The 21708-nt window shown below is 37.9% G+C and overlaps 1 protein-coding gene across 3 annotated transcripts in view; it reads right to left on the bottom strand.

The window, feature by feature from the left end:
- Nucleotides 1-21708, bottom strand: part of Tanc2 (tetratricopeptide repeat, ankyrin repeat and coiled-coil containing 2) — a 382841-nt gene that overhangs the window by 161391 nt on the left and 199742 nt on the right. For all 3 annotated transcript variants that reach the window (XM_045158789.1, XM_045158790.1, XM_045158791.1), the window contains 2 exons: nucleotides 19687-19835; nucleotides 12662-12848 (listed from right to left, as the gene is read on the bottom strand). In XM_045158789.1, the coding sequence (XP_045014724.1) occupies nucleotides 12662-12848; nucleotides 19687-19835 (336 nt within the window). The remainder of the gene's footprint in view (nucleotides 1-12661; nucleotides 12849-19686; nucleotides 19836-21708) is intronic.

Raw genomic sequence — 21708 nt, 5'->3', positions numbered from 1 at the left:
TGGAATAAATAATGATTTGTATTTTGCTGTTTAAAGCTTGAAAGTTCCCTGGAAGCACCCAAGACTATTTGTTTATTGACAATTTGTATCTGGAGTACTTAACCTGGCTTGGCTACGGGACTGAAGGAATTGATGACTTCATCACTAAAACTTTTTACAGGGAAGTTTTCCTGACATGCAAATTCTGTTCAAATCTTGGTGTTTTGTTTTTGCATGTATATGTATGCATGTGAGTGAAGGCCAGAGCTCTACTTCAGGAGTCTTAATTTCTTTCTGTTTTATTTTTCTGAGACCGGGGCTCTCATTGAGCATAGATAGGGCTCACCAATTTGGCTAGCCTGCAAGCTTCAAGTATACTCCTTTGTCCGTCTCCCCAGTGCTGGGACTGCAGCATGTACCACGGTGCCGGATCTCTACAGGTATGCTGGGGATCCACACTCAGGTCCTCATGCTAGTAGAACAAGCAATTTACCACGTTACCTCCCCAGCCCTCTATTGTATCATCACTGAAAGGTTTTGTCGGCATTTACTGGTGTTACCCATCCTCTTGGTGATCTAATCTTGTTAAATCTTTACACTCATCATCTTACAGGATCACTTAACGATTAAATGATCGTATCTAGATCATAGTCTGAAGTCAACAAAGGCATTATTACTTTAGTTAGGTCCTATACTGGGTTCCCTTAATCATTTCTGTGGGCCAAGTGCCCAGGCTACCTTAAGAAATGTGGTTTTCAATATAAATAAAACCAAGTGGCTACTAGAGATTTTCTAGTGTCCAGCTGGTAGATGGGTTGGGAAGATGATGATGTGGTCATGAGTACAATTAATAGAAAAATTTAGTAGTGATTCTGAACATTTCTGAAAACACACAGGAAGCATAAAAAAAGCTAATGCAAATGATCACATTTAGCTAATGACTTAGAAGGGAACTTGGATCAAGTAAATATAACATTCCCCTAGAGTAAACAAAGGAGGAGATACTGATCTTTTTTTTTTTTTTTTTGGTTATTACAATGAAACATAGTCAACAGTCAGTGGATATGGTCACAGGTAAATAATAATATATAAGGTTACAGGTTATAATACCAAATTTCTGAATAAAATCAAGATCAAAAAGAAAAATAAAACTTAAGATTTGATTGAAATGAGAATTCAAGACTTATATCTTTCTCAAGGGAACTGTGATTCCAGATAAACTGGAGGGCAAAAACCAAAATGGATTCATGATTCAGTCTACTCTGCATTATTTTTACACCAAAAGGACCTTACTAAACTTTGATATGAAAAAGGAGTATGCTAGAAGTTATACACACACACACACATCAATGAGTATTATCTCAAAAAGATAAAAATTATCAAAACTTTAGCTTAAAACAACATAATATCTGATATATTCAGTATAATTGGGTACACACTTATGCTAATGAAATGATAGCGAAAAATTATAAATATTAAAATTACCTTATAAGCCCTTGACAATTTACAACTGAGACTTTGAGCAGAGGAAGGCTAAAAGAATGTTTTCTGTGGTACATATTACATCACATCTGAGTTGAATTGAGACCCCACAGAATCAAAAGACCCATAGCAATTTAAAGCTTTTCAGAACTCTTGAGAAGAATTGTTTTAGCTGTATAGTACTCAAAAAGCGAGGCAGTTCTAGTTTCCTAATTGTTATATGTGGGATTCTACACACTTTGGCATGGTATAAAAGTTATTCAGAAGTTAGGCATGGCAGGTAAGATGTGCTTACTGGTGCAATACTGACCTGACTGTTCTGGGGACTGCTTTCTCACTGGACTTGAGGCCTGTTCCACAGGAGGAAATTCATGCCTGGTACTGTAAACCTAGTCAAAAGCAGGTGGCTGGGAGTATCACAGGCTTCATGGGATAATCTACTTCTACTGTTTTCCTAAATGGACATGTTGTGCCTATCAAACTGTCTTTTAAATTTTTGTTTATTCCCATAGATGAGTGCTGTTCTTAACCTTGGCCAGAGAGAAGCTTCTTTCTGCAGTGGATGGGCAGTCAGTACAGAGCTTCATAATGGTCAAAGTACTCAGAATAAGTCACTGTTGAGCTCAGCCCTAACTGAGACATCTCTCACCTGCTCCAAGGTGCCAAAGCTCAGGGACAGTCACAGAAGAGTGGGCAGAAGGAAGACGAAGACGAGCCGGGGACGGGAGGGCTGTGCAGTGCTCTCTCAGACCTGGCACTGCACTGCACTCATGCTCTCGCCGCAGCGGAGGTTACCTTTACAAGACAGGGCCCATCGAAATCCATGCCACATAGGAGGAGCTGCTCATGAGGACCTCCCACTCTCCAAGGAGCTATTAGCAGTTAACGGGAGGAGGAGGTGTTTTCTTTGATAGTGTAGCCACTGGTTAAGTTGCCCATGCTTGGGTGAAAAAAAAAAAAAAAATCTACCCATGCTCTTGCATGCATTTCTAATGAAACTGACAGAGCTATTAAAAAAAAAAAGACATGAAAGAAGGAAGGAGATTAACTGAGAAGGAGAAGGGATTTAGCAGGAGTGGGATGAGGACAAGAGAAGGAGGTAATGGGGAGTGAATATGAACAAAATACATTATATACATGTATGAAATTGTCAAAAAATTACTTTTTTAAATAGTTGGACATGACAGTGTATGCCTGAAATTGCAATACTTAGAAGATAGAAAAATCATGAGCTTAGGGTTAAACTGAGCTGCATAGTTAATTTCAGGCCAGCGTGAGATACATGGGACATTGTCTGAGAAAAACACCACTAACAACAACAAAAAACTTCCTTATCTGTCAGATTGCTAATATGAAATGGGGTAATACATCAAGAGTAGCAAAGATTTCTAGCAAATGAAACTGCTAGTAGTAATATAAATTGGTACGGCTTCATGAAATATGAAATATTTTTATATGGTTGAAAGATGTGCTTTTCCAATAACCAGGCAATGTGACTTTTAGGTAAACATTCTGCCTCATGCATTTGACCAAGGCCACATGTTTATGAATAGTCAGAGCAGCAATTATTTTAAGTCTGGAAACAAACTTCCCTTCAACAATAGAGTGTATAAATAAAGTATAGTATATTCATGCAATAATGTAACAAAGCAAAAACAATGAATAAAGTAACAATGGATATATTTCAGGTATATAAAACATAAAAATGCTTTTAGTAGAATTCAAGTTACATAAAATTGAGCCATGGAATTTAAGTATTGTTTAAAGATACAAACATGGGACAGCAACTAAAAAAAGTAACTGAAAAGATAATCACAAAATTAAAATTACCTCTGAGGGTAGAGTAAGAATAGAGGAAAAGACACGAATGAGAACTTTAGAGGTAATAGGTAAGTTTGTTATAAGGGATAGTCAAATTCATTATTACTATTGAATATGCCATACACATACTTGACAATTATACTTTTAAAAAATGTTTTAGGGCTGGAGAGATGGCTTAGCAGTTAAGGCCTTTGCCTGCAAAGCCAAAGCACCTTGTTTTGATTCCCCAGGACCCACATAGGCCAGATGCACAAGGGGGCGCATGAGACTGGAGTTTGTTTGCAGTGGATGGGAGGCCCTGCTGAGCCCATTCTCTCTCTCCCTCTCTGCCTCTTTCTCTCTCCCTCCCTTGCAAATAAATAAATAAAAGTTAAAAAAATTTTAAATGTTTTATTTATTTGAAAAGGGGGAGAGGGAGAGGAGAGAGACAGAGGGAGGGAGGGGAAGGGAGAAAAGAGAAAGATAAAGAATGAGCACAGTAGGGCTGCAAATACCTCCAGATGCATGTGTCACTTTGTACATCTGGGTTTACGTGGGCACTGGGAAACTGAAACCAGGCCATTAGGCTCTGCAAAGGTAAGGTGGCTTTGACTGCTGAGCCATTTCTCCAGCCCATCTTTTTACTGTTGATAGTATCTTTTGATGAACAAAAGCTTTTATTTTTATTCATTTATGTTTTTATTTTTGTTTTTTTTTGAGGTAGGGTCTTGCTTTAGCCCAGGCTGACCTGGAATTTACTATGGAGTCTCAGGGTGGCCGTGAACTCACGATGATTCTCCTACCTCTGCCTCCTGAGTGCTGGGATTAAAGGCGTGCACCACCACGCCCAGCTTAAAAGATTTTATTTTTATTTATATGAGAGAGAGAGAAACAAAATGAATGGGCATGCCAGAGCCTCTAGCTGTTGCAAATGAACTCCAGATGCATGTACCATCTTGTGTATCTGGCTTACGTGGTGGGTAATTGAACTTTTGGCTTTGCAGGCAAGTGCCTTAACTGCTAAGCCATCTCTCCAGCCTAACAAAACTTTTTAATTTTGGTAAAGTCCAATTCATTTTTCTTTCTTGCTAATATCCAAGGATTCATCAAATACAGCTCAAGGAAATTTTCTACTTTTTCTTAAGAAGTTTATAGTTTTAAACTACGCTTTCCTCACCAAATGGTTTTAATGCCTGTGGTGGTTTGATTCAGGTGTCCCCCATAAACTTAAGTACTGTGAATGCTAGGTTCCCAGCTGAGGGATATTTAGGAATTAATGCCTCCTGGAGGGAGTGTATTGTTGGGGGCGGGCTTATGGGTATTAAAGCCAGTTTCCCCTTGCCAGTGTTGGGCACACCCTCCTGTTGCTGTAGTCCACCTTATGTTGGCCAGGGGGTGATGTCTACCCTCTGCTCATGCCATCGTTTTTCCCTGCCATCGTGGAGCTTCCCCTCGAGCCTGTAAGCCAAAATAAACCTCTTTTTTCCCAGAAGCTGCTTTTGGTTGGGTGATTTCTACCAGCAATGTGAACCGGACTGCAACAATGCCCTTGTTGGACACTTGACCATATATGAGAGTTTACTTCTACTCTTTCTTCTGCAGCACTGGTTGGAGGCAGGCTAGAACGACAGGGGGAATTATGGGACCTGAGAGCGGAAAGGAGCTACCATGGAAAAGAATTGAAGATAAAAGGGAAAGCAATAAAACAGAATCTTAAACTAGACCTAGCTGCATATTCAGAGGAGAACTATTAATTCAACTGCAGCAAGGGGGGGGGGGAGACCAAGACTGTCCAAATAAATGTGAATTCACATCTAAAATACTGACAAGTAACATTCCCTATGCTTGGATGCTGGAAGCCATTCATTCCCCATTTATTCACTATCTCAGTGCTTAAATGGGGTTGGTAAATAGTTAATCATTCTGGTATCTAATGAGAAACCCAGCAGTAATAACTCATTTAATCCAATTAACTTTTACTTAAGAAACTTTAACTATGTTTTCTTCCCTCCCTCCCTCCCTCCCTCCCTCCCTCCCTCCCTCCCTCCCTCCCTCCCTCCCTTCTTTCTTTCTTTCTTTCTTTCTTTCTTTCTTTTTCCAGGCTGACCTGGAATTCACTATGCAGTTTCAGGGTGACCTAGAACTCACATAAATCCTCCTATCTCTGTCTCCCGAGTGCTGGGATTAAAGGCGTGCACCACCATGCCTGGCTCTACATTTTCTTTTGAAATAGGGTCTAACTATGTTATTTATTCTGTATGCAATCTGCCTGCCTCCTTCTGAGTGCTGGGATTTTAGGTGTGTAATTCCACACCTGGTTTATATATGTATTTTAATTAAAAATCTATATCTATATTTTTACTAAAATATTCCAAAATTCATGCTCAAAATACAAGTAGTTTGTTTTCTAGGATGTGAACAGAAACTTTTTTCTGCTTTACTTATATTTAATGTTCTTAACTATACTTCTTGTATTATCTGTAGAATGCTGAGTGTATTATGAAGTCAATTTTTTTCTTTTCCTTTGCAATTCTGTATGTTTAAAAGGGTTTGTGCTACAGGAAAAAGGATAAGCATTCAACCTAGCTTTTGGGATACATGTGTGATGGGGAGAATCTGATTGATTGGCCTGTTGTAATCACCCATAGTACTTTCTCAGGATCTTGCTAACCCATGATATAGCAGATGTGACCTTAAGCTGGGTATGATATTCTAATATTCTAAAAGAAATGTTCATTCATGTTCAAAGAAATCATCTATATTACTTACTCCTGAAACAATTACTCCATCTGCTGATTTAATCACATTTTTAAAGAAATCTTCAAGTGTTTTTCCCCCACATACTTAAGTCTTGATTATGTTCCAAGAAGATATGGAATATGGAAATTTAAGTCTTTTCTCAAAATAGGATGTGCTGAAACTCGTAGGAACACTGTACATTGCAAATGTCTTTTTGACTACTGCTACATATTCAACTTCCAGCTTCTTTTTGTCTTTTTTCATTCTTCCTTTGACATTGGCACTTATTTTCCAAGCTTCTGTAATTTTTTCCTTGAAGCATCAAAATCAGGCTTTGGTGGTGCTGACTATATGATGCAACCTGTATAGTCTTTATTTTCAATGACAGAATCATGAAGCCAGAAAAATTCCTCATGTGCTCAAACAACAGAAAACTCATCTAGTTTATGAACTGACAATGAACTTTGTGTAGTCAGAGAATTTTACTTTATCATTCTCAGAGAGCGGGTGGGGAGTGTTCACTAGCAGAGCCGCATCATTCTGAGGACTTACAGCGACTATTTAAAGCCCATGGCCTGTTATACTGTTCTTATTTCTGACTCAAACAATGTGTCCTGGACTGTATGTCAAAGGTAACCCCATTATGAAAGGAAATACTCTTTTAAACATTGTACCAATACAGTTTAGAATGACATCTGAATCATTATACAACTTGAAAATTGTAAAATTGAGAAATCTAAGCACAGTGTTTCTCCTCTATATTTTAAAAATTCTCTTCAGTGTTTATTAATTATATGAGCTGGTGGATTTCCTTATGACATTCTCCTATAAGTATATTACATGCTTTGATCAGAACCCTTGTTACCCACTATTCTTTCTCCCCTTCCACTGGCACATTTCCCTTTGCCAGGATAGCTCTTGTTCTAATTTGATGTATTCTTTTAAAAAACAGATTCTATATATGTGGGGAAAATATGGTATTTGTCTTTCTGACTCTAGTGTATTTTATTTAACAAGACAATCTATAAATCCCATTTTCCTTCAAACGTTATAACTTCACCTTCTTTATGGCTGACTAAAACACATTTTATTTATCCATTCATCTGCTATTGATTGCTTAACTTGGCTATTGTGACTGGTATAAGGTATCAAGAATCACATTCCTTAAGGTAGAGACCCAGGAGTGGCACAGCTGGACCATACAGTAGTTCTTTTTAAAAAATTTTTTGAGGACCCTCCATTCTGATCCCTACAGTGGCTGTACTAACTTACATTCTTAGCAAATGCATATATGGGTTCTTTCTGGCATTTGTTGCTGTTTTTTTTTTTTTTTTTTTTAATGATGTCACTTTAGGATGAAATGGTATTCTTGCAATTTTGATTTTTGTTTCTTTGATGGCTAAAGATCATTAACTTTAAAACAAATTCATTTTATCTTATTTCTTTAGAAAGAGAGAAAGAGAAAGAGAGGACAGCGAGAGATAGAATTGGCATGTCAAGGCCTCAGCTACTGCAATGGAACTCCAGAAGCTTGCACCACCTCGTGGGCATGTGCAACCTTGTGCTTGTGAAACTTTTGTGTCTGTCTTACATGGGATCTGGGTCATTAGGCTTCGAAGGCAAATGACAAACCACTAAGCCTTCTCTCCAGCCCAAGATCGTTAACTTTTATTTCATGTATATTGGCCATTTTGCTCCTTTTGAGAATTGTTCAGTTCATTTACATATTTATTTATTGGATTATTTGTTCTTGCAGTGCTTAATGTTTTTTGAGTTCTTCTTATATTTAATTTTTTTTTCTGTTTTATTTATTTATTTGGGAGGGAGAGAGAGAGAATGAGGCTGAGAGAGAGAGAGAGAGAGAGAGAGAGAGAATATGGGTACACCAGGGCCTCCAGCCACTGCAAACGAACTCCAGACGCGTGCACCCCTTTGTGCATCTGGCTAACGTGGGTTCTGGGGAATCGAGCCTCGAACCGGGGTCCTTAGGCTTCACAGGCAAGCACTTAACCGCTAAGCCATCTCTCCAGCCCAGAGTTCTTCTTATATTTTAGATGTGAATTTTGTGTTAAATGAATAATAAAAATGTTGTCTCCATTTTGTGGGCTGTCCCTTCACTCTGGCAATTGTTTTGTTTGCTGGGCTAAGATTTCTAATGTGATGCAACCTCACTTGGCACTTCTTTTTAAAAAATTTTTATTTTTCATTGTCAAACAGAAAGAAATGAGAGAGAAAGAGAATATAGGAATATGAATGGGAGTGCCAGGGCCCCTAGCTGCTGCATATGAACTCTAGATGAATGTGCTACTTTGTGCATATGCTTTTATGTGGTTACTAGGGAATCAAACCTGGGTTGTTAGGCTTTGCAGGCAAGCACCTTAACTGCTGAACCAACTCTCCAGTCCCACAAATTCTTTATTTTAATTTTTAAAAATTATTTATTTATGAGTGAGTGAGCAAGGGAGAGAGAGGGCTCATGTGTGCATGCCAAGGCTTCCAGCCACTGTAAACAAACTCCAGATACATGAGCCACCTTGTCCATTTGGCTTACGTGGGTCCTGGGGGAATCAAACCTGGGTCCTTTGGCTTTGCAGGCAAGTGCTTTAACCACTAAGCCATTCCTCCAGCCCCCACCAATTTGTGATATTAGATTTCCTAAGCTATTGCAGTCCTATTCAGGAAGTCCTGATCTATGCCTGCATCTTCAAGTGTTTTCTTCTTCAAAGTTTCATGTCTTATGTTAAGCCCTTGGTTCTTCCCCCCCCCCCCATAGAACAGGTTTCTCATGTATTCATTTTTTTTTAAATTAAGAACATACTTTGTATAGGTACATCATATGTTGGTACAATCTTTTCCCTCCTCCCTGGTCCATTTTTGAGTTGAATTTTATACAGTGTAAGAAACAGGAAATTAGTTTGTTTTCTATATGTAGATATCCAGTTTCCCTAGCATCACTTGCTGAAAAAGCTATCTTTGGAATTGCTGTCAAGATCTATAGTTGAACAATCTTTTATCTCATCAGTCTGTCTGCTTTTGTGCCTGTAACATGCTGTTTCTGTTAATACAACTTTATATTATTATTTAAATTCAAGCACTGTGACATCTTCATTATCTGGGGGTGGGGCTAAAGATTGCTTTTGTTGTTTACTGTGTACTGTGCTTCTATATAAATTTTACAATGGGGGCTGGAGAGATGGCTTAGCGGTTAAGCGCTTGCCTGTGAAGCCTAAGGACCCCGGTTCGAGGCTCGGTTCCCCAGGTCCCATGTTAGCCAGATGCACAAGGGGGCGCACGCGTCTGGAGTTCGTTTGCAGAGGCTGGAAGCCCTGGCGCGCCCATTCTCTCTCTCTCCCTCTATCTGTCTTTCTCTCTGTGTCTGTCGCTCTCAAATAAATAAATAAATAAATTTTTTTTTAAAAAAAGGTGTGTGCCACCGCACCCGGATTTTAAATTTTACAATGGTTATTCCATTTCTATGAAAATGTCATTAAGATTTTGATGGAGACTGCACTGAATCTGTAGTCCACGTTCAGCAATACAGCCATGTTCATATGTTAACTCAGTTGATCCATGAACATGGAAGTCTTTCCACCTTATAGTGCCTGCAATTTCTTTTCAATGTTTTACAGTTTTCATTGGAGAGGTCTTTCACCTCCTTTGTTTAGATTTATTTCTAGCTTTTGAAACTGATATGAATGGGAATGTTTTCCTGACTTCTTAAAAAAAACATTTACATTTATAAGCAGGGGTTGGGGGTAGTGAATATGAATGGGCACACCAGGTCCTCTAGCCACTGCAAACAAACTCCAGATGCATGTGCTATTGCATGCATCTGGCTCTACATGGGCACTGGGGAATTGAACCCAGGTTGTTAGGCTTTGTAGGCAAGCACCTTAACTGCTGAGTCATCTCTCCAGCTCCCTGACTTCTATTTTTACCAAGTTCATTACTGGTATATAGAAAAGATACTGAATTTTGTTATGTTGGTGTTGTGTCCTATTTTGCTGAAAGTGTTTATCAAATACAAGATTTTTTTTGGTAAGAATCTTCAAGGTATTTCAAGTATAGAATTACATGTCATCTGCAAATGAGATAATTTCACTACTTCCTTTCATATTTATATTCCTTGTATTTCTTTCTCTTGCCTTATTGTTCTCGCCAAGAATTCAAACACTATATTGAGTAAGAATGGAAAGAGTGAATATGCTTGATTTTAGAGGCTTTCAGTTTTCCCCATTCAGTGCAATGTTGGCAATTGGTTTCATTTATTGCCTTTATTATGTAGAAATATCCTATCATTCTTAGTTTCTTCACGGTTTTTATCATGAAAGGACACTGAATTTTGTCAAAGGCTTTTTCTGCATCAATAGAAAAAACAGCAGATTTTTAACCCTTGATGCTATTTATGTGCTAGTTTGCTGATTTGTATATGTCGAACCATCTTTGCATCCCTGCAATAAACCACATTGATCATGGTATATAATCTTTTACATGTGCTGTTAATTTTGGTATGTAGGTATTTTTCTTTTTTGGAAGCAAGGTCTCACTGTAGACCAGGCTGACCTAGAACTTTTGGCTGGCCTCCAATTCACAATGATCCTTCTACTTCAGCCTCTGAAGTACTGGGTTTATAGTATGAGCCAACACAAATGGCTTAGATGTGCAAGGATTTTATTGTGTCTAAAGTTATGTTTTTGTTGTACCCTAATCTGGTTTTGCTCTCAGGAAAATACTTCAGCTTTGTACAGTATGGAAGTATTTTTACTTAGTTTGACAGGCAGGCATTGATTGGTGTTGGTTCTTTAAAAGGTCTGGTAGAACTCAGCCATGAATTTATCAATATTCTGGATTTTTCTTTGTTGGGAGGCTTCCCCCTGCCCCTCCAAGGCAGGGTGTCTCTCTAGCCCAGGCTGACCTAGAATTCACTATGTGGTCTCAGGGTGTCCTTGAACTGACTGTGATCCTCCTACCTCTGCTTCCCAAGTGCTGGAATTAAAGGCGTATACCACCATGCCTGGCTTTGTTGGGGGACTTTTATTACTGCTTTAACTTCATTGCTTGCTGATGGTTTGGGTCATTTATTTTTCACAGGGCATGCTAGAAGTTTATTCCTTTACTCTAGATTTTCTAACTTATCAGAATATTTTCAAAACATTTTTCAGTGATCCTTTGGGTTTTATTGGCATATTCTGTTGTAATATCCCATATTTTGTCTTTAATATTATTAATTCAAGTTTCTTTCTTTTGCTAAGTTTAGCTACAAGACTGCCCATTTTCTTTATCTTGTCAAAGAACCTACCTTTTATTTTACCGTTTCTTTATGTTGTTTAGTTTTCATCTTAATATAAGTACACTCACGCAAATTGTTATTTTTCTCCTCCTCTGCATTTGGAGTTTGGCTTATTCTTATCTTTCTAAAACCCTACGGTATATCCTTAAGTTACTTATTTGAGATTTATCTGGTTTTTAATGTAGGCACTCACAACTTTCCTCTTCCTTCTGGTGGTTCCCATGTATTCCGATAAATTATATTTTCCTTTCCTTTAAAGAATATATAAAATTCCCTCATTCTTTTAATAACTCACTGATCAAAAGTGTTATTTTCAAGGGGCTGGCAAGATAGTAAGAATGTTTGATATAAGCATGGGGACCCCAAGTCTGATTTTCCAGCATTCACCTAACAAGCTGGATAGAGCCACACATGTCTCTAATCCTAGTCCTATGGGGAATGGAGACCAGAAAATTGCTACACTCAATGACTGAAAATGGCAGCTCTGAGACTTTGTCTCAAGGCCAGTCAGATGAGCAAAATGAGGAGGACGTCTGATGTTCTCCTCTGGCCTGTGCATACATGCTCACAGGGTACATGCATCTGTTTGCACATATGCATATACCACACATGCATCAAATCACATGTACTCTATATACATACACACATCAAAAGTATAGCACTCAATATCTGTGTGTCTGTATTATTTTTATAGTTTCTTTCTAGTGTTATTTCTTTTAAAAAAGTTAAGTTTTTCTGTATAGCCCAAAATGTGATATATTTTAAAGAAAGTTTCATGGGCTGTTGAGAACTTACTAGTCTAAGTTCCCAAATCATAAACAACAAAGCAACATTATTATGACTTTCAAAGGGCAGAAAATGAATGTCTTATTGACAAAACAAACAAAACAAAACAACCACCACAAAGTCAGGAAGGGCTCTCAAAACACATTAAAGGACTGATTAAACAAAGAGACCCCAGAACAATGCAAATTCTAGTTCTTTAGCTACTTTGTTTTTTAAAAAGCTATTTAATCTTGATCTCCTTTTTCTGTTTTCATAAAACTATCTATTACACCAATGAAGAATGAATTCTTTCTGGACTACTTCTGTTGGTAAAGATGAAGTGTGGGAATTCAGAGAAATGAGTATATGGAACTTTCCCATCTAGCTCTCCTTATCAAATAACGTCTGGGCAAGGAGTGATTAGGAAGAAAGAATGCCTCTCAGTTTGTTGACTTTTGTTTCTCTCTTCATCATCATTGAAAAAAATAAGGACAAGCTTATACCCTTATCTCAAGATAGGCTTTTGAAAATCTTAAAACGTGGATACAATTATTTCTAAAAGGAAAAAAGGACACAGAAGGATTAATATTTTAAAAACCAACTCACCAATGATGCCACTGTCTCTGCTTTCAAGGGTAGAGGTGGGGCTAGTAACAGTTCCGTAGCTGCAGTCCTTGGCAGCTGCACTGGTGCTGACTGGGGGCAGGGTGGAGCAGGGGCTGCTGGCGGGAGGAGAGGCGGTGCTGCTAGTCAGAGTGGAGCAGGGACTTATCCGCTGGGTGATTGCTGAGGTCTGAGGAATCAGAATCAGCAAGAAATAAGATAAAATGATCAGAAAAGTACATCTCAAGGCAACATGATATCTTGATGAAACACAATCTGATGTATAACTTTTAGATCTATTAGGCCATATTTGTTTTTACTTTCCAGGATAACAGAGTCTGGGTTCTATAGTTAAGCTGAAACTTGAACTTAACCTGAGCAAAGACATGTGGCTAGTTTTTCTGTTCAGGAAATTACTGACAAAAAGCACTTTACATTTCCATTCATTATCAAGATACAGTTATTTCTTATTAAGCACAAGTTACTATTTCCAATCAATTACAACTTTTCAGAAGCCTTTGAACTTTGCCTTGTTAAAAATGTCCTCTGGGGGGCTAGAGAGATGGCTTAGCACTTAAGGTATTTGCTTGCAAAGCCAGGTTTGATTTCCCAATACCCACATAAGCCAGATGCACAAGGTGGCACATGCATCTGGAGTTTGTTTGCACTGACTGAAGGCCCTGGTGTACCCATTCTCTCTGTACCCATTCTCAGTATATGCTTTTTTCCCCCTCTTTCTCTCAAATAAATAAATACAATAGTTAAAAATTTTTCTTTGGATAGAAAATGAAATAATACTTTTGTAGCCGAGGAAAAATGAAAATAATGTTCTTGATGTTTCTCTAATATACTAGTTCAGAAGATTTTAAAAAATATATAAAAGTAAATTACTTCATGAAAAGTGATTACACTCTAAGATCAATTTATATTCTGAATGATCACCTCCTTTGTCAAATTTGTTCTTTCTCTTTCCTTCTTTCTTTTCTGAGACAGGTCCTGTGTATCTCAGACTAGCTTGGACCTTTCCTGCTCTGCCTGCTTATACCTCCCAAGTGCTGGGATTACATGTGTGTGACATCAAACTTGACCTTCCCTTGTATGTTCTGGTGCAAAAGAATTAATAAGCACTCAAAAAAATTTAGGGGTAACAGAATTCTGGTTTACCTAATTTAATTACCTCATTTTTCTTCAGCTTTTTCTACTGAAATAAATCACATCAATGTACAAAAGTATGTTTTACAAAGAAATGTTATTCTTTTCAAAATCATCCATGATCAAAGATAAAATTACTTGAAGAAGCATTACTGGTAAATTTATAAGTTTAAATATTACATTTAAAAGAAGCCTTTTAACTTATTTACATTAAGTCTATATTCGTAGTCTCTGCTAAAATTGGGGGTTTATGTTCAGTAATTTAACTGGGAAATGCTCTGCTTTTTAGTTATGAGAACAATAATGATCTTCAACTCATTCTACAATTTCTGGATGTAACCTTTGTATTTAATTATACATGGTCAATCTGTTTTTAATTTTACTTTAAGTACTATTGCCAGGTCAAAAATGATAAACTTGGCTTAATCAATAACAAGCAACAGGCTCATTACCCTGCAACCAAATAAATGTTTTCAATAATATCAGCAGTAAAGGGAAGAGATTTTTCTTTATATAAAAGCAAATCCTCACTTATTTTTTCTTTCTTTCTTTCTTTCTTTCTTTCTTTCTTTCTTTCTTTCTTTCTTTCTTTCTTTCTTTCTTTCTTTCCTTCCATCCATCCATCCATCCATCCATCCATCCATCCATCCATCACCAAATCTGCAAATTTATGCAAACATCTTCTGCTATACATATATTGTCTATCCAGATAAAGGAATTTCAAAATCTCTCCTAGATTTTACAATGTCACTACCAGAGCAACGGTTTTAAAGCAAGCATACAGGAGAATCACCTGTAGGTATAAAAGAATAAGTAGGCAAGTGCTAACAAAACTGTCATATACTGAGCCCCATACCAGAATCTCTGAATTGGGATCCTAAAGTTAGAAATTCAGCATGCTATTTTTCACTACCCCATATTGCTTATAAAATACGTGGGTAGTTGAACTACACACAGATATTTTATATTAACTATAGCTATAACCACCCTACATTGAAAAAAAATTATTTTGGTATGAATCCATTTGTGTTCACAGACAGGATTCTCATGCTAATTTTCTAAAAGGTAACCTCACTATACACATAATACAGCCAATGTGAAGATTAAACCCAAACTCACTATTTTTGCTGCATTACAAAATAAAACATGTACCATAGAATATATCCTTCAGATGCCTTAACTATAAAGACAAAGATTAAAGCTAAAACTGTTTAGAAACTATAAAGCTGTCCAAGCTTTGGAGGCAGAACTTACATAAGGAAGCTAGTGAATGACATACAGACATCATCTGTTCTCCCTGCTGCAGGCTAAAATGGACACCTACCTAAGTCACTGCACTTTACAACCTCTTATAGCTTTTCCAACTGTCCTTAACATTTTCCAGAGGGATTAAAACAAAGTTCATAACAACAAAGTATATAGAAATACAGGTAGTAACCCAAGATGAACTTCAGAAGGTCCATCCTAACACCCTAGAAAGTGCTCCCACAAGAAAATGAACTTGTCAGGTGACTAACACGTTCATCACTTTATGTTTTGCAAACAAAAATATATACACTAGTTTGCTAGCATTAGAGCTTGTCATCATAGTGTTATTCCTTTTTTTGTCTTTAAAAAATTTATTTATTTATTTGAAGGGAGGGAGAGAGAAGCAAAGCAGAGAGAAGCGAAGCAAAGAAAAGCGAGGTGAGGCAAAGTGAAGAGAAGGAGGGAGACAGGATGCACAGGGCCTCTTGTCAGTGCAAACAATCTCAAAATGAATGTGCCACTTCGTGCAGCTGGCTTATGTGGGCACTGGGGAACTGAACTCAGGCTGTCCGGCTTTGCAAGCAAGAGCTTTTAATCACTGACCCATCTCTCCAGCCCCTTAATAATCTTTTTAAGACTAGAAATCCTAGTGCTCAATTTAGCCACTTTTTGTATGCTTCTAAGACTGTTTCAATGTATATTATATTCCAAGAAGCTATCATTTAGCTTCATTATTTGTCTTTCACATTCATGTGTTGTTAAACATTTTAAAAATATTTTATACATTATTTCATTCACTTCTTATAAACCTGAAAGGCATGATATTATTTCCTTTATTTAAGAAATGTGAAAATGAAATCATTTATACATACTTATCTACTAATTATGTTACATATTATTCAAAACTTTATTTCTATGGTATTTTAAAGTTTACAAAGTAGTTTTGCATTTATACTTTAACACAATTCTCACAGTAATCCCTTAAATTTTTATTTGCTTTTTAAAAACGATTTTATTTTTATTTATCTATTTGAAAGAGAAAGTGGGAGGCAGGAGGAAGAAAATGGGTTTTCCAGGGGCTCCAGACACTACAAATGAACTCCGGACGCAAGTGCCTCCTTGTGCATCTGGCTTATGTGGGTACTGTGGAATTGAACCTTGGTCCTTTAGCTTTGTAGGCAAATGCCTTAACCATTAGGCAATCTCTCCAGCCCATTATTTATTTTTTTTAATTCTTAAATTTTTTTCCAATTTATTTTTATTTGGGACAGAGAGAGGATGGGCACACCAGGCCTCTAGTCATTGCAAATTAACTCCATACACATGCACCACTGTGTGTATCTGGCTTATGTGGGACCTGGAGAATTGAATCTGGGTCCTTAGGCTTCGCAGGCAAGCATCTTAACCACTAAGCCATCTCTCTAGCCCTATTATTACTTCTTCTTCTTTTTTTTTTTTTTGGTACTGGTGATTAAATCTATGTCCTTGCACTTACTTGCTAGACAACAATTCTACCACTGTTATATCCTCAACTATTTTTTTTTAAATTTTCACTTTGAGGCAGGGTTTTACTAAGTTATCCAGGTTGGCTTTGAACTCCCTCTGTAGCACAGTAAGGCCTTGAACTTGAAATTCTCCTATCTCAGCTTCCTGAGTACCTTGAGATTATAGACCTGAGCCACCAGACTTGGCAGGTGTTACTATCTCATATTACACTGTAATAGTATAGTGTAGATCCTAAGACTAGTTTATGGAAATAGACTTCCTGGATATAGACACCATCCTATCACTTTCTGATGGTGTTATTTCATTTCTTTTTAAAATATATTTTATTTATTTATTTGAGAGAGATAGCGAGAAAGAGACAGAGTGTGAGAGAAAGAGAGAATGGGCATGCTAGGGCCTCCAGCCACTGCAAAAGAACTCCAGATGCATGCACCTCTTCATTTGGCTTACGTGGGTCCTGGGGAGTCAAACTGGAGTCCTGTGGCTTTGCAGGTAAATACCTTAACTGCTAAGCCATCTCCTCCAGCCCTTATTTCATTTCTTTATTAAACTTGGGTTATGAATGAACACTATACATTGGGTTGGAAGGAAATTAAAATACTGCAAGGAAAGTAATCAATACAGTGATTTGAATAAAGAGCATTTAATAAATGCCAGTTATTATTACTTATTTAAAAAATCCCAAACTAAGAGTTATGTCACCAAATTTATAAAATGGTAGTTCAAACCAGAACATATACTTGATTCTCTGTCTTTTCTGTTATACCATATTACTTTATAATTATATTAAAGAAACAATACAGCTCACTTTTTTTTTGTTTATAAAGTTTTATTTCAGTGCATGTGTATGGGTATACCAGGGTATCTTGCCACTGCAAACTAATGCCCATCCGGTTTTACATGGGTCGCTGGGGAACTGAACTTGGACCAAGAGGCTTTGCAAGCAAGTACTTTAACCATTTAGCCATCTCCCCAACAACACCATCCTTTATTTAGTATACCTACAAGTAAAACACACTCCAATGATTATGACTTCATTCAGAAATCACTATGGCATGAAGAATTTCAAAAGCAACATGTTTTTATCACCTGAAGAAATATAGCTTAGCAGAAAAAAATAGAGTACCTTATACTCAGCTATAAGTTAGATGACTTCAGTTACTTCGTCATTATTAGAATAGTCATATGTGTTGGGCGTGGTGGCGCACACCTCTAAACCCAGCACTTGGGAGGCAGAGGTAGGAGGATGGCCATGAGTTCAAGGCCACCCTGAGACTACATAGTGAATGAATTCCAGGCCAGCCTGAGCTACAGTGAGACCCTACCTTGAAAAACAAAACAAACAAACAAAAAGCCATACGTTAGCCTTACATGAGTATCAAGCAATGAAAAATATAGAGTTGAGGATTCATCTCTGTTGGGAAACACTTGTGTAGCGAGTGCAAGGCCCTGGGTTTAGTCCCCAGCACTGGGGTGGGGGACGGACTAAAAAAAAACAAACAAACCTTTTGACGTGTATCATTCCCATCTGTTTATCTGCAAAGCATGTCCTACTGATGTGGTTATAATGTAAATTGATGATTTTCTCTTTGTGTGTATATGGTGGGTGGGTATGCATAAGTGTGAAGGCCAAAGGCTGACAACGGTAAAATATTTCTTCATTGCTTTCTATTTTATTTACTGAAGCAAGGTCTCTCAGTTGAACCCAGAGCCTAGTCTAGCTAGTTAGCTTGTTCCAGGGACTCCTTTTGTCGCAACCTTCTGAGTGCTGGGTTTTCAATTCCGAGCATTTCAGTGGAGGGCCAGGGTCTGAACTTCTGTCCTCTCACGCTATGCAACGAGTGCTTTGTCCACTGGGTCCTTGCTCCAGCCCTTACTGTCTTTTTTTTTTTTTTGAAACAGGGTCTCATTGTAGCCCAGGCTGTTCCTCAAACTATGTAGTTGTGAGTGACCTTGAATTTCTGATTCTCTTGCCTCTACCTTCCAATGCTGGGATATCAGGCAGATGCCATTATGCCTGGCTACAATATAATTGATTTTTAAAAAAGCCATGAGCTCTGACATTGTGAAGATTACATCTTTACATGAAATAAAGATAAAAAGCCCACAAGTAAATATGTAATATACTCTAAGAAATGGTAAGAAATTTAAAGAAAATAAAAGCAGTAGGTTATGAGCAGAATCATAAGAAAGTGGTATTGGAGTCATTAAGGAAGACATCCCAGAGGCAGTAATATCACAGTAGAGCCCCTACTGAGGTGAGGTGAGTTTTGTGGTGAGGGTATTCTAATACAAGAGAATATGCTTATGTATTCAGGAACTAACAGGGAGGCTAACATAGCTGGAGAGCAGTGAGTAAGAGTCAGAGGCGTAGAAAATGATGCAGGAGAGGCAGCAGGGGCTCAGCTGGGAAGGGCCTTTCGATCCCAAGTGTGATAGAAATACAGTGGAAAATGAAAAGCAGAGAAGTGATCAGATCCATCTTTTATAAAGATCACTGTGGTCACTGTGTGAATGGAACACACAGGGATAGGGCTCAGGCAGGGAGTCATTTATTCATACAGGAAACACTGAGCATCTACTAATGGTAGACATGGCTGTAAGTTGAAGAGGATTCCACAGTGAACAGAACAGACCAAAATTTCAGGTGTTTTAGTCTAACATTCTTATAGATATGCAGTAAAGGCTAGGGGAAAGCTGACAGTGGCTTGGATTTATGTGCAGTAGTGGTTAAGAAGCTATCAGATCTAGTATACATTTTGAAGACAGAAACTATGATTTGCTCAAAGACTGGTTATGGGGAAATGTTGAGTGAAGCTCTGTGCTAAGGAAGTCAGTGTTACATTAGTTGAGAAACCCTGTAGAGCAAGCAGGTTTCTAGGAGAAAGTACAAGGGTAAAATTTTCTGCAATCTTAACTTTGAGGTGTTTTAACTATCTAAGCAGAATATATTATGTAGGCAACAGGATTCACAGTTCCTACTTAAGAGGGTTTCAACAAGAATTTTAATTGGTATTAATCTCAGACTAAACACATAACCACACAACACACCCTTTTCCTTTTCCTGGTATAACAAGCAAACTCACATTGTCGTTCACAAAGCAGATAAGCAAGTGGCTTACCTGACTTTCGTCCTGCACCTCCATGCTGTACTGGTCACCTGGCTGAACTTCCGTGACTTTCTCTCCAAGGAGGAAACCCAGCCGAGTCATGAGTGTGTTTGCTGCCTCATCTACAGATGGAGGGGGTCCAAGCTCCTGCTCAGCATCACCTGGAGCAAGAAGAAGCATGAAGGTTCAAAACATGGATTCTTCAAAAGAAAATGGTCAAGCTCTATAATTCTTCTTACATTCAATTTTGTTTTTTCTTTAGTTTTTGCATGTAAATCCAAAATTATAAAATTACCATCTATTACCTGATTTCCCTATTTTAAAGATCATAATTGATATATAGTCTACTGAGATTATTCTCAATTTATCTACAGGAAACACATAAATTTGGGACGTTTTTGTAAATTGCCTAACAGAAAAAAGTTCCTATTTCTTTGGCAGGCCACTTTCCTACATAGTCCCAATCTAGTTCCTAGTCTCCATGACTTGATTTTTTTTTTTTTTAATCCTTTTTTAACAGCTTCTAAAGAGGTTTCTAAAATAGCACTAAGAACTAAGAACTCATCTGGGAGTTAGAGATGTCTCCTCATCCTCCAACAGCATGCATGTCCTATAAACAAGGATATTCTCCTGTGTATCCCACAGAGCCATAAACATTTCACATTATTATGACATCATCCACAGACCATGTCTTAGTGCAAACATTTGCTGGGTACAGGTCTTTGTAGCAAAAATATACATTTCAGTCTTATATAGTTCACTTAAGTTGTCAGTTCTTGCCACATCTTTTAATCTGGAATAATTCCTTAGTGTCACCTTTCATGACCCTGACAAAATTTGAGGCTCATAGGTCTGTTGTGTGTGTGTGTGCGTGTACACACGTATGTATGCATGCAGGAACCAGAAGAGAATTTTGCATGCTGATGGGACTACTCCCTCAGGCCACAACTGCTGTTCTTGTTTAGCAAGTCCTGTGATTCTCTGGTCTCTACTCCCTGTGGACTGGAGGTACAGATGTGTGTGGCCACACCCAGAACCCACCTGGATTCTGGAGAATCAAACTCAAGTGGTCTCAGGCCCTGAAGCTTAAGCAGCAAGCACTCTTAATGGCTGAGCCATTAACAGCCCTGTGCTAACTCTTGGTTCCTTGGTTATGGCTGTGTCTGTCAGATTTTCCTATTCTAAAATTTTATTACCCTCTTTTAAATTAAAAAGTATTCTCTTGGGGGATACTAAGCTTATATAAATGTCCCATTCCTCAATATATTTTTGTGGAGGTATAATTTATATACATCTCCCCTTAACTATTTTGAAATGTTATGATTTGTTGGCATTAAGTACATACCCAATGTTGTGTAACTGTTGCCACTATCCACTTTTTAAACTTTTTAATCATCCCCAAGAACACACTGTCTACTGACAGTAATTTTCCATTTCTTTCTCTTACCATCTCCTAGCTCTACTTTCTCCCTCTGTAAAAATTGCCTATTGGGCTGGAGAGATGGCTTAGCGGTTAAGCGCTTGCCTGTGAAGCCTAAGGACCCCGGTTCGAGGCTCGGTTCCCCAGGTCCCACGTTAGCCAGATGCACAAGGGGGCGCACGCGTCTGGAGTTCGATTGCAGAGGCTGGAAGCCCTGGCGCGCCCATTCTCTCTCTCTCCCTCTATCTGTCTTTCTCTCTGTGTCTGTCGCTCTCAAATAAATAAATAAAAATTAAAAAAAAAAAAATTGCCTATTGATGATACCTCATGTAAGTGGAATCATATATTTGCCCTTTTGTGTATGTCTTAAATCACTTAGAACAGTGGGTGGGTCAAAGGTTCACCATGTTAAAACATGTACCAGGATTTCATTGCTTTTTAGGATAATAGTATTTTTCTTGGACAATTGGCTAGTTACCATCTTTTAGCTACTGTACAACAGTATGAAAATTGGTATTAAAAATATCTTCGTGAATCCCCCTTAATAAATTGTACCCACCATTGTTAGCATCCATTAATGTTCCTTTGTTGAGCTAATTACTATCATGCTTAAC

This window comes from Jaculus jaculus, chromosome 9, assembly GCF_020740685.1.
Source record: "Jaculus jaculus isolate mJacJac1 chromosome 9, mJacJac1.mat.Y.cur, whole genome shotgun sequence".
In the NCBI taxonomy this organism is placed as follows: Eukaryota; Metazoa; Chordata; class Mammalia; order Rodentia; family Dipodidae; genus Jaculus; species Jaculus jaculus.
This window is presented reverse-complemented; position numbering and strand designations above follow the sequence as displayed.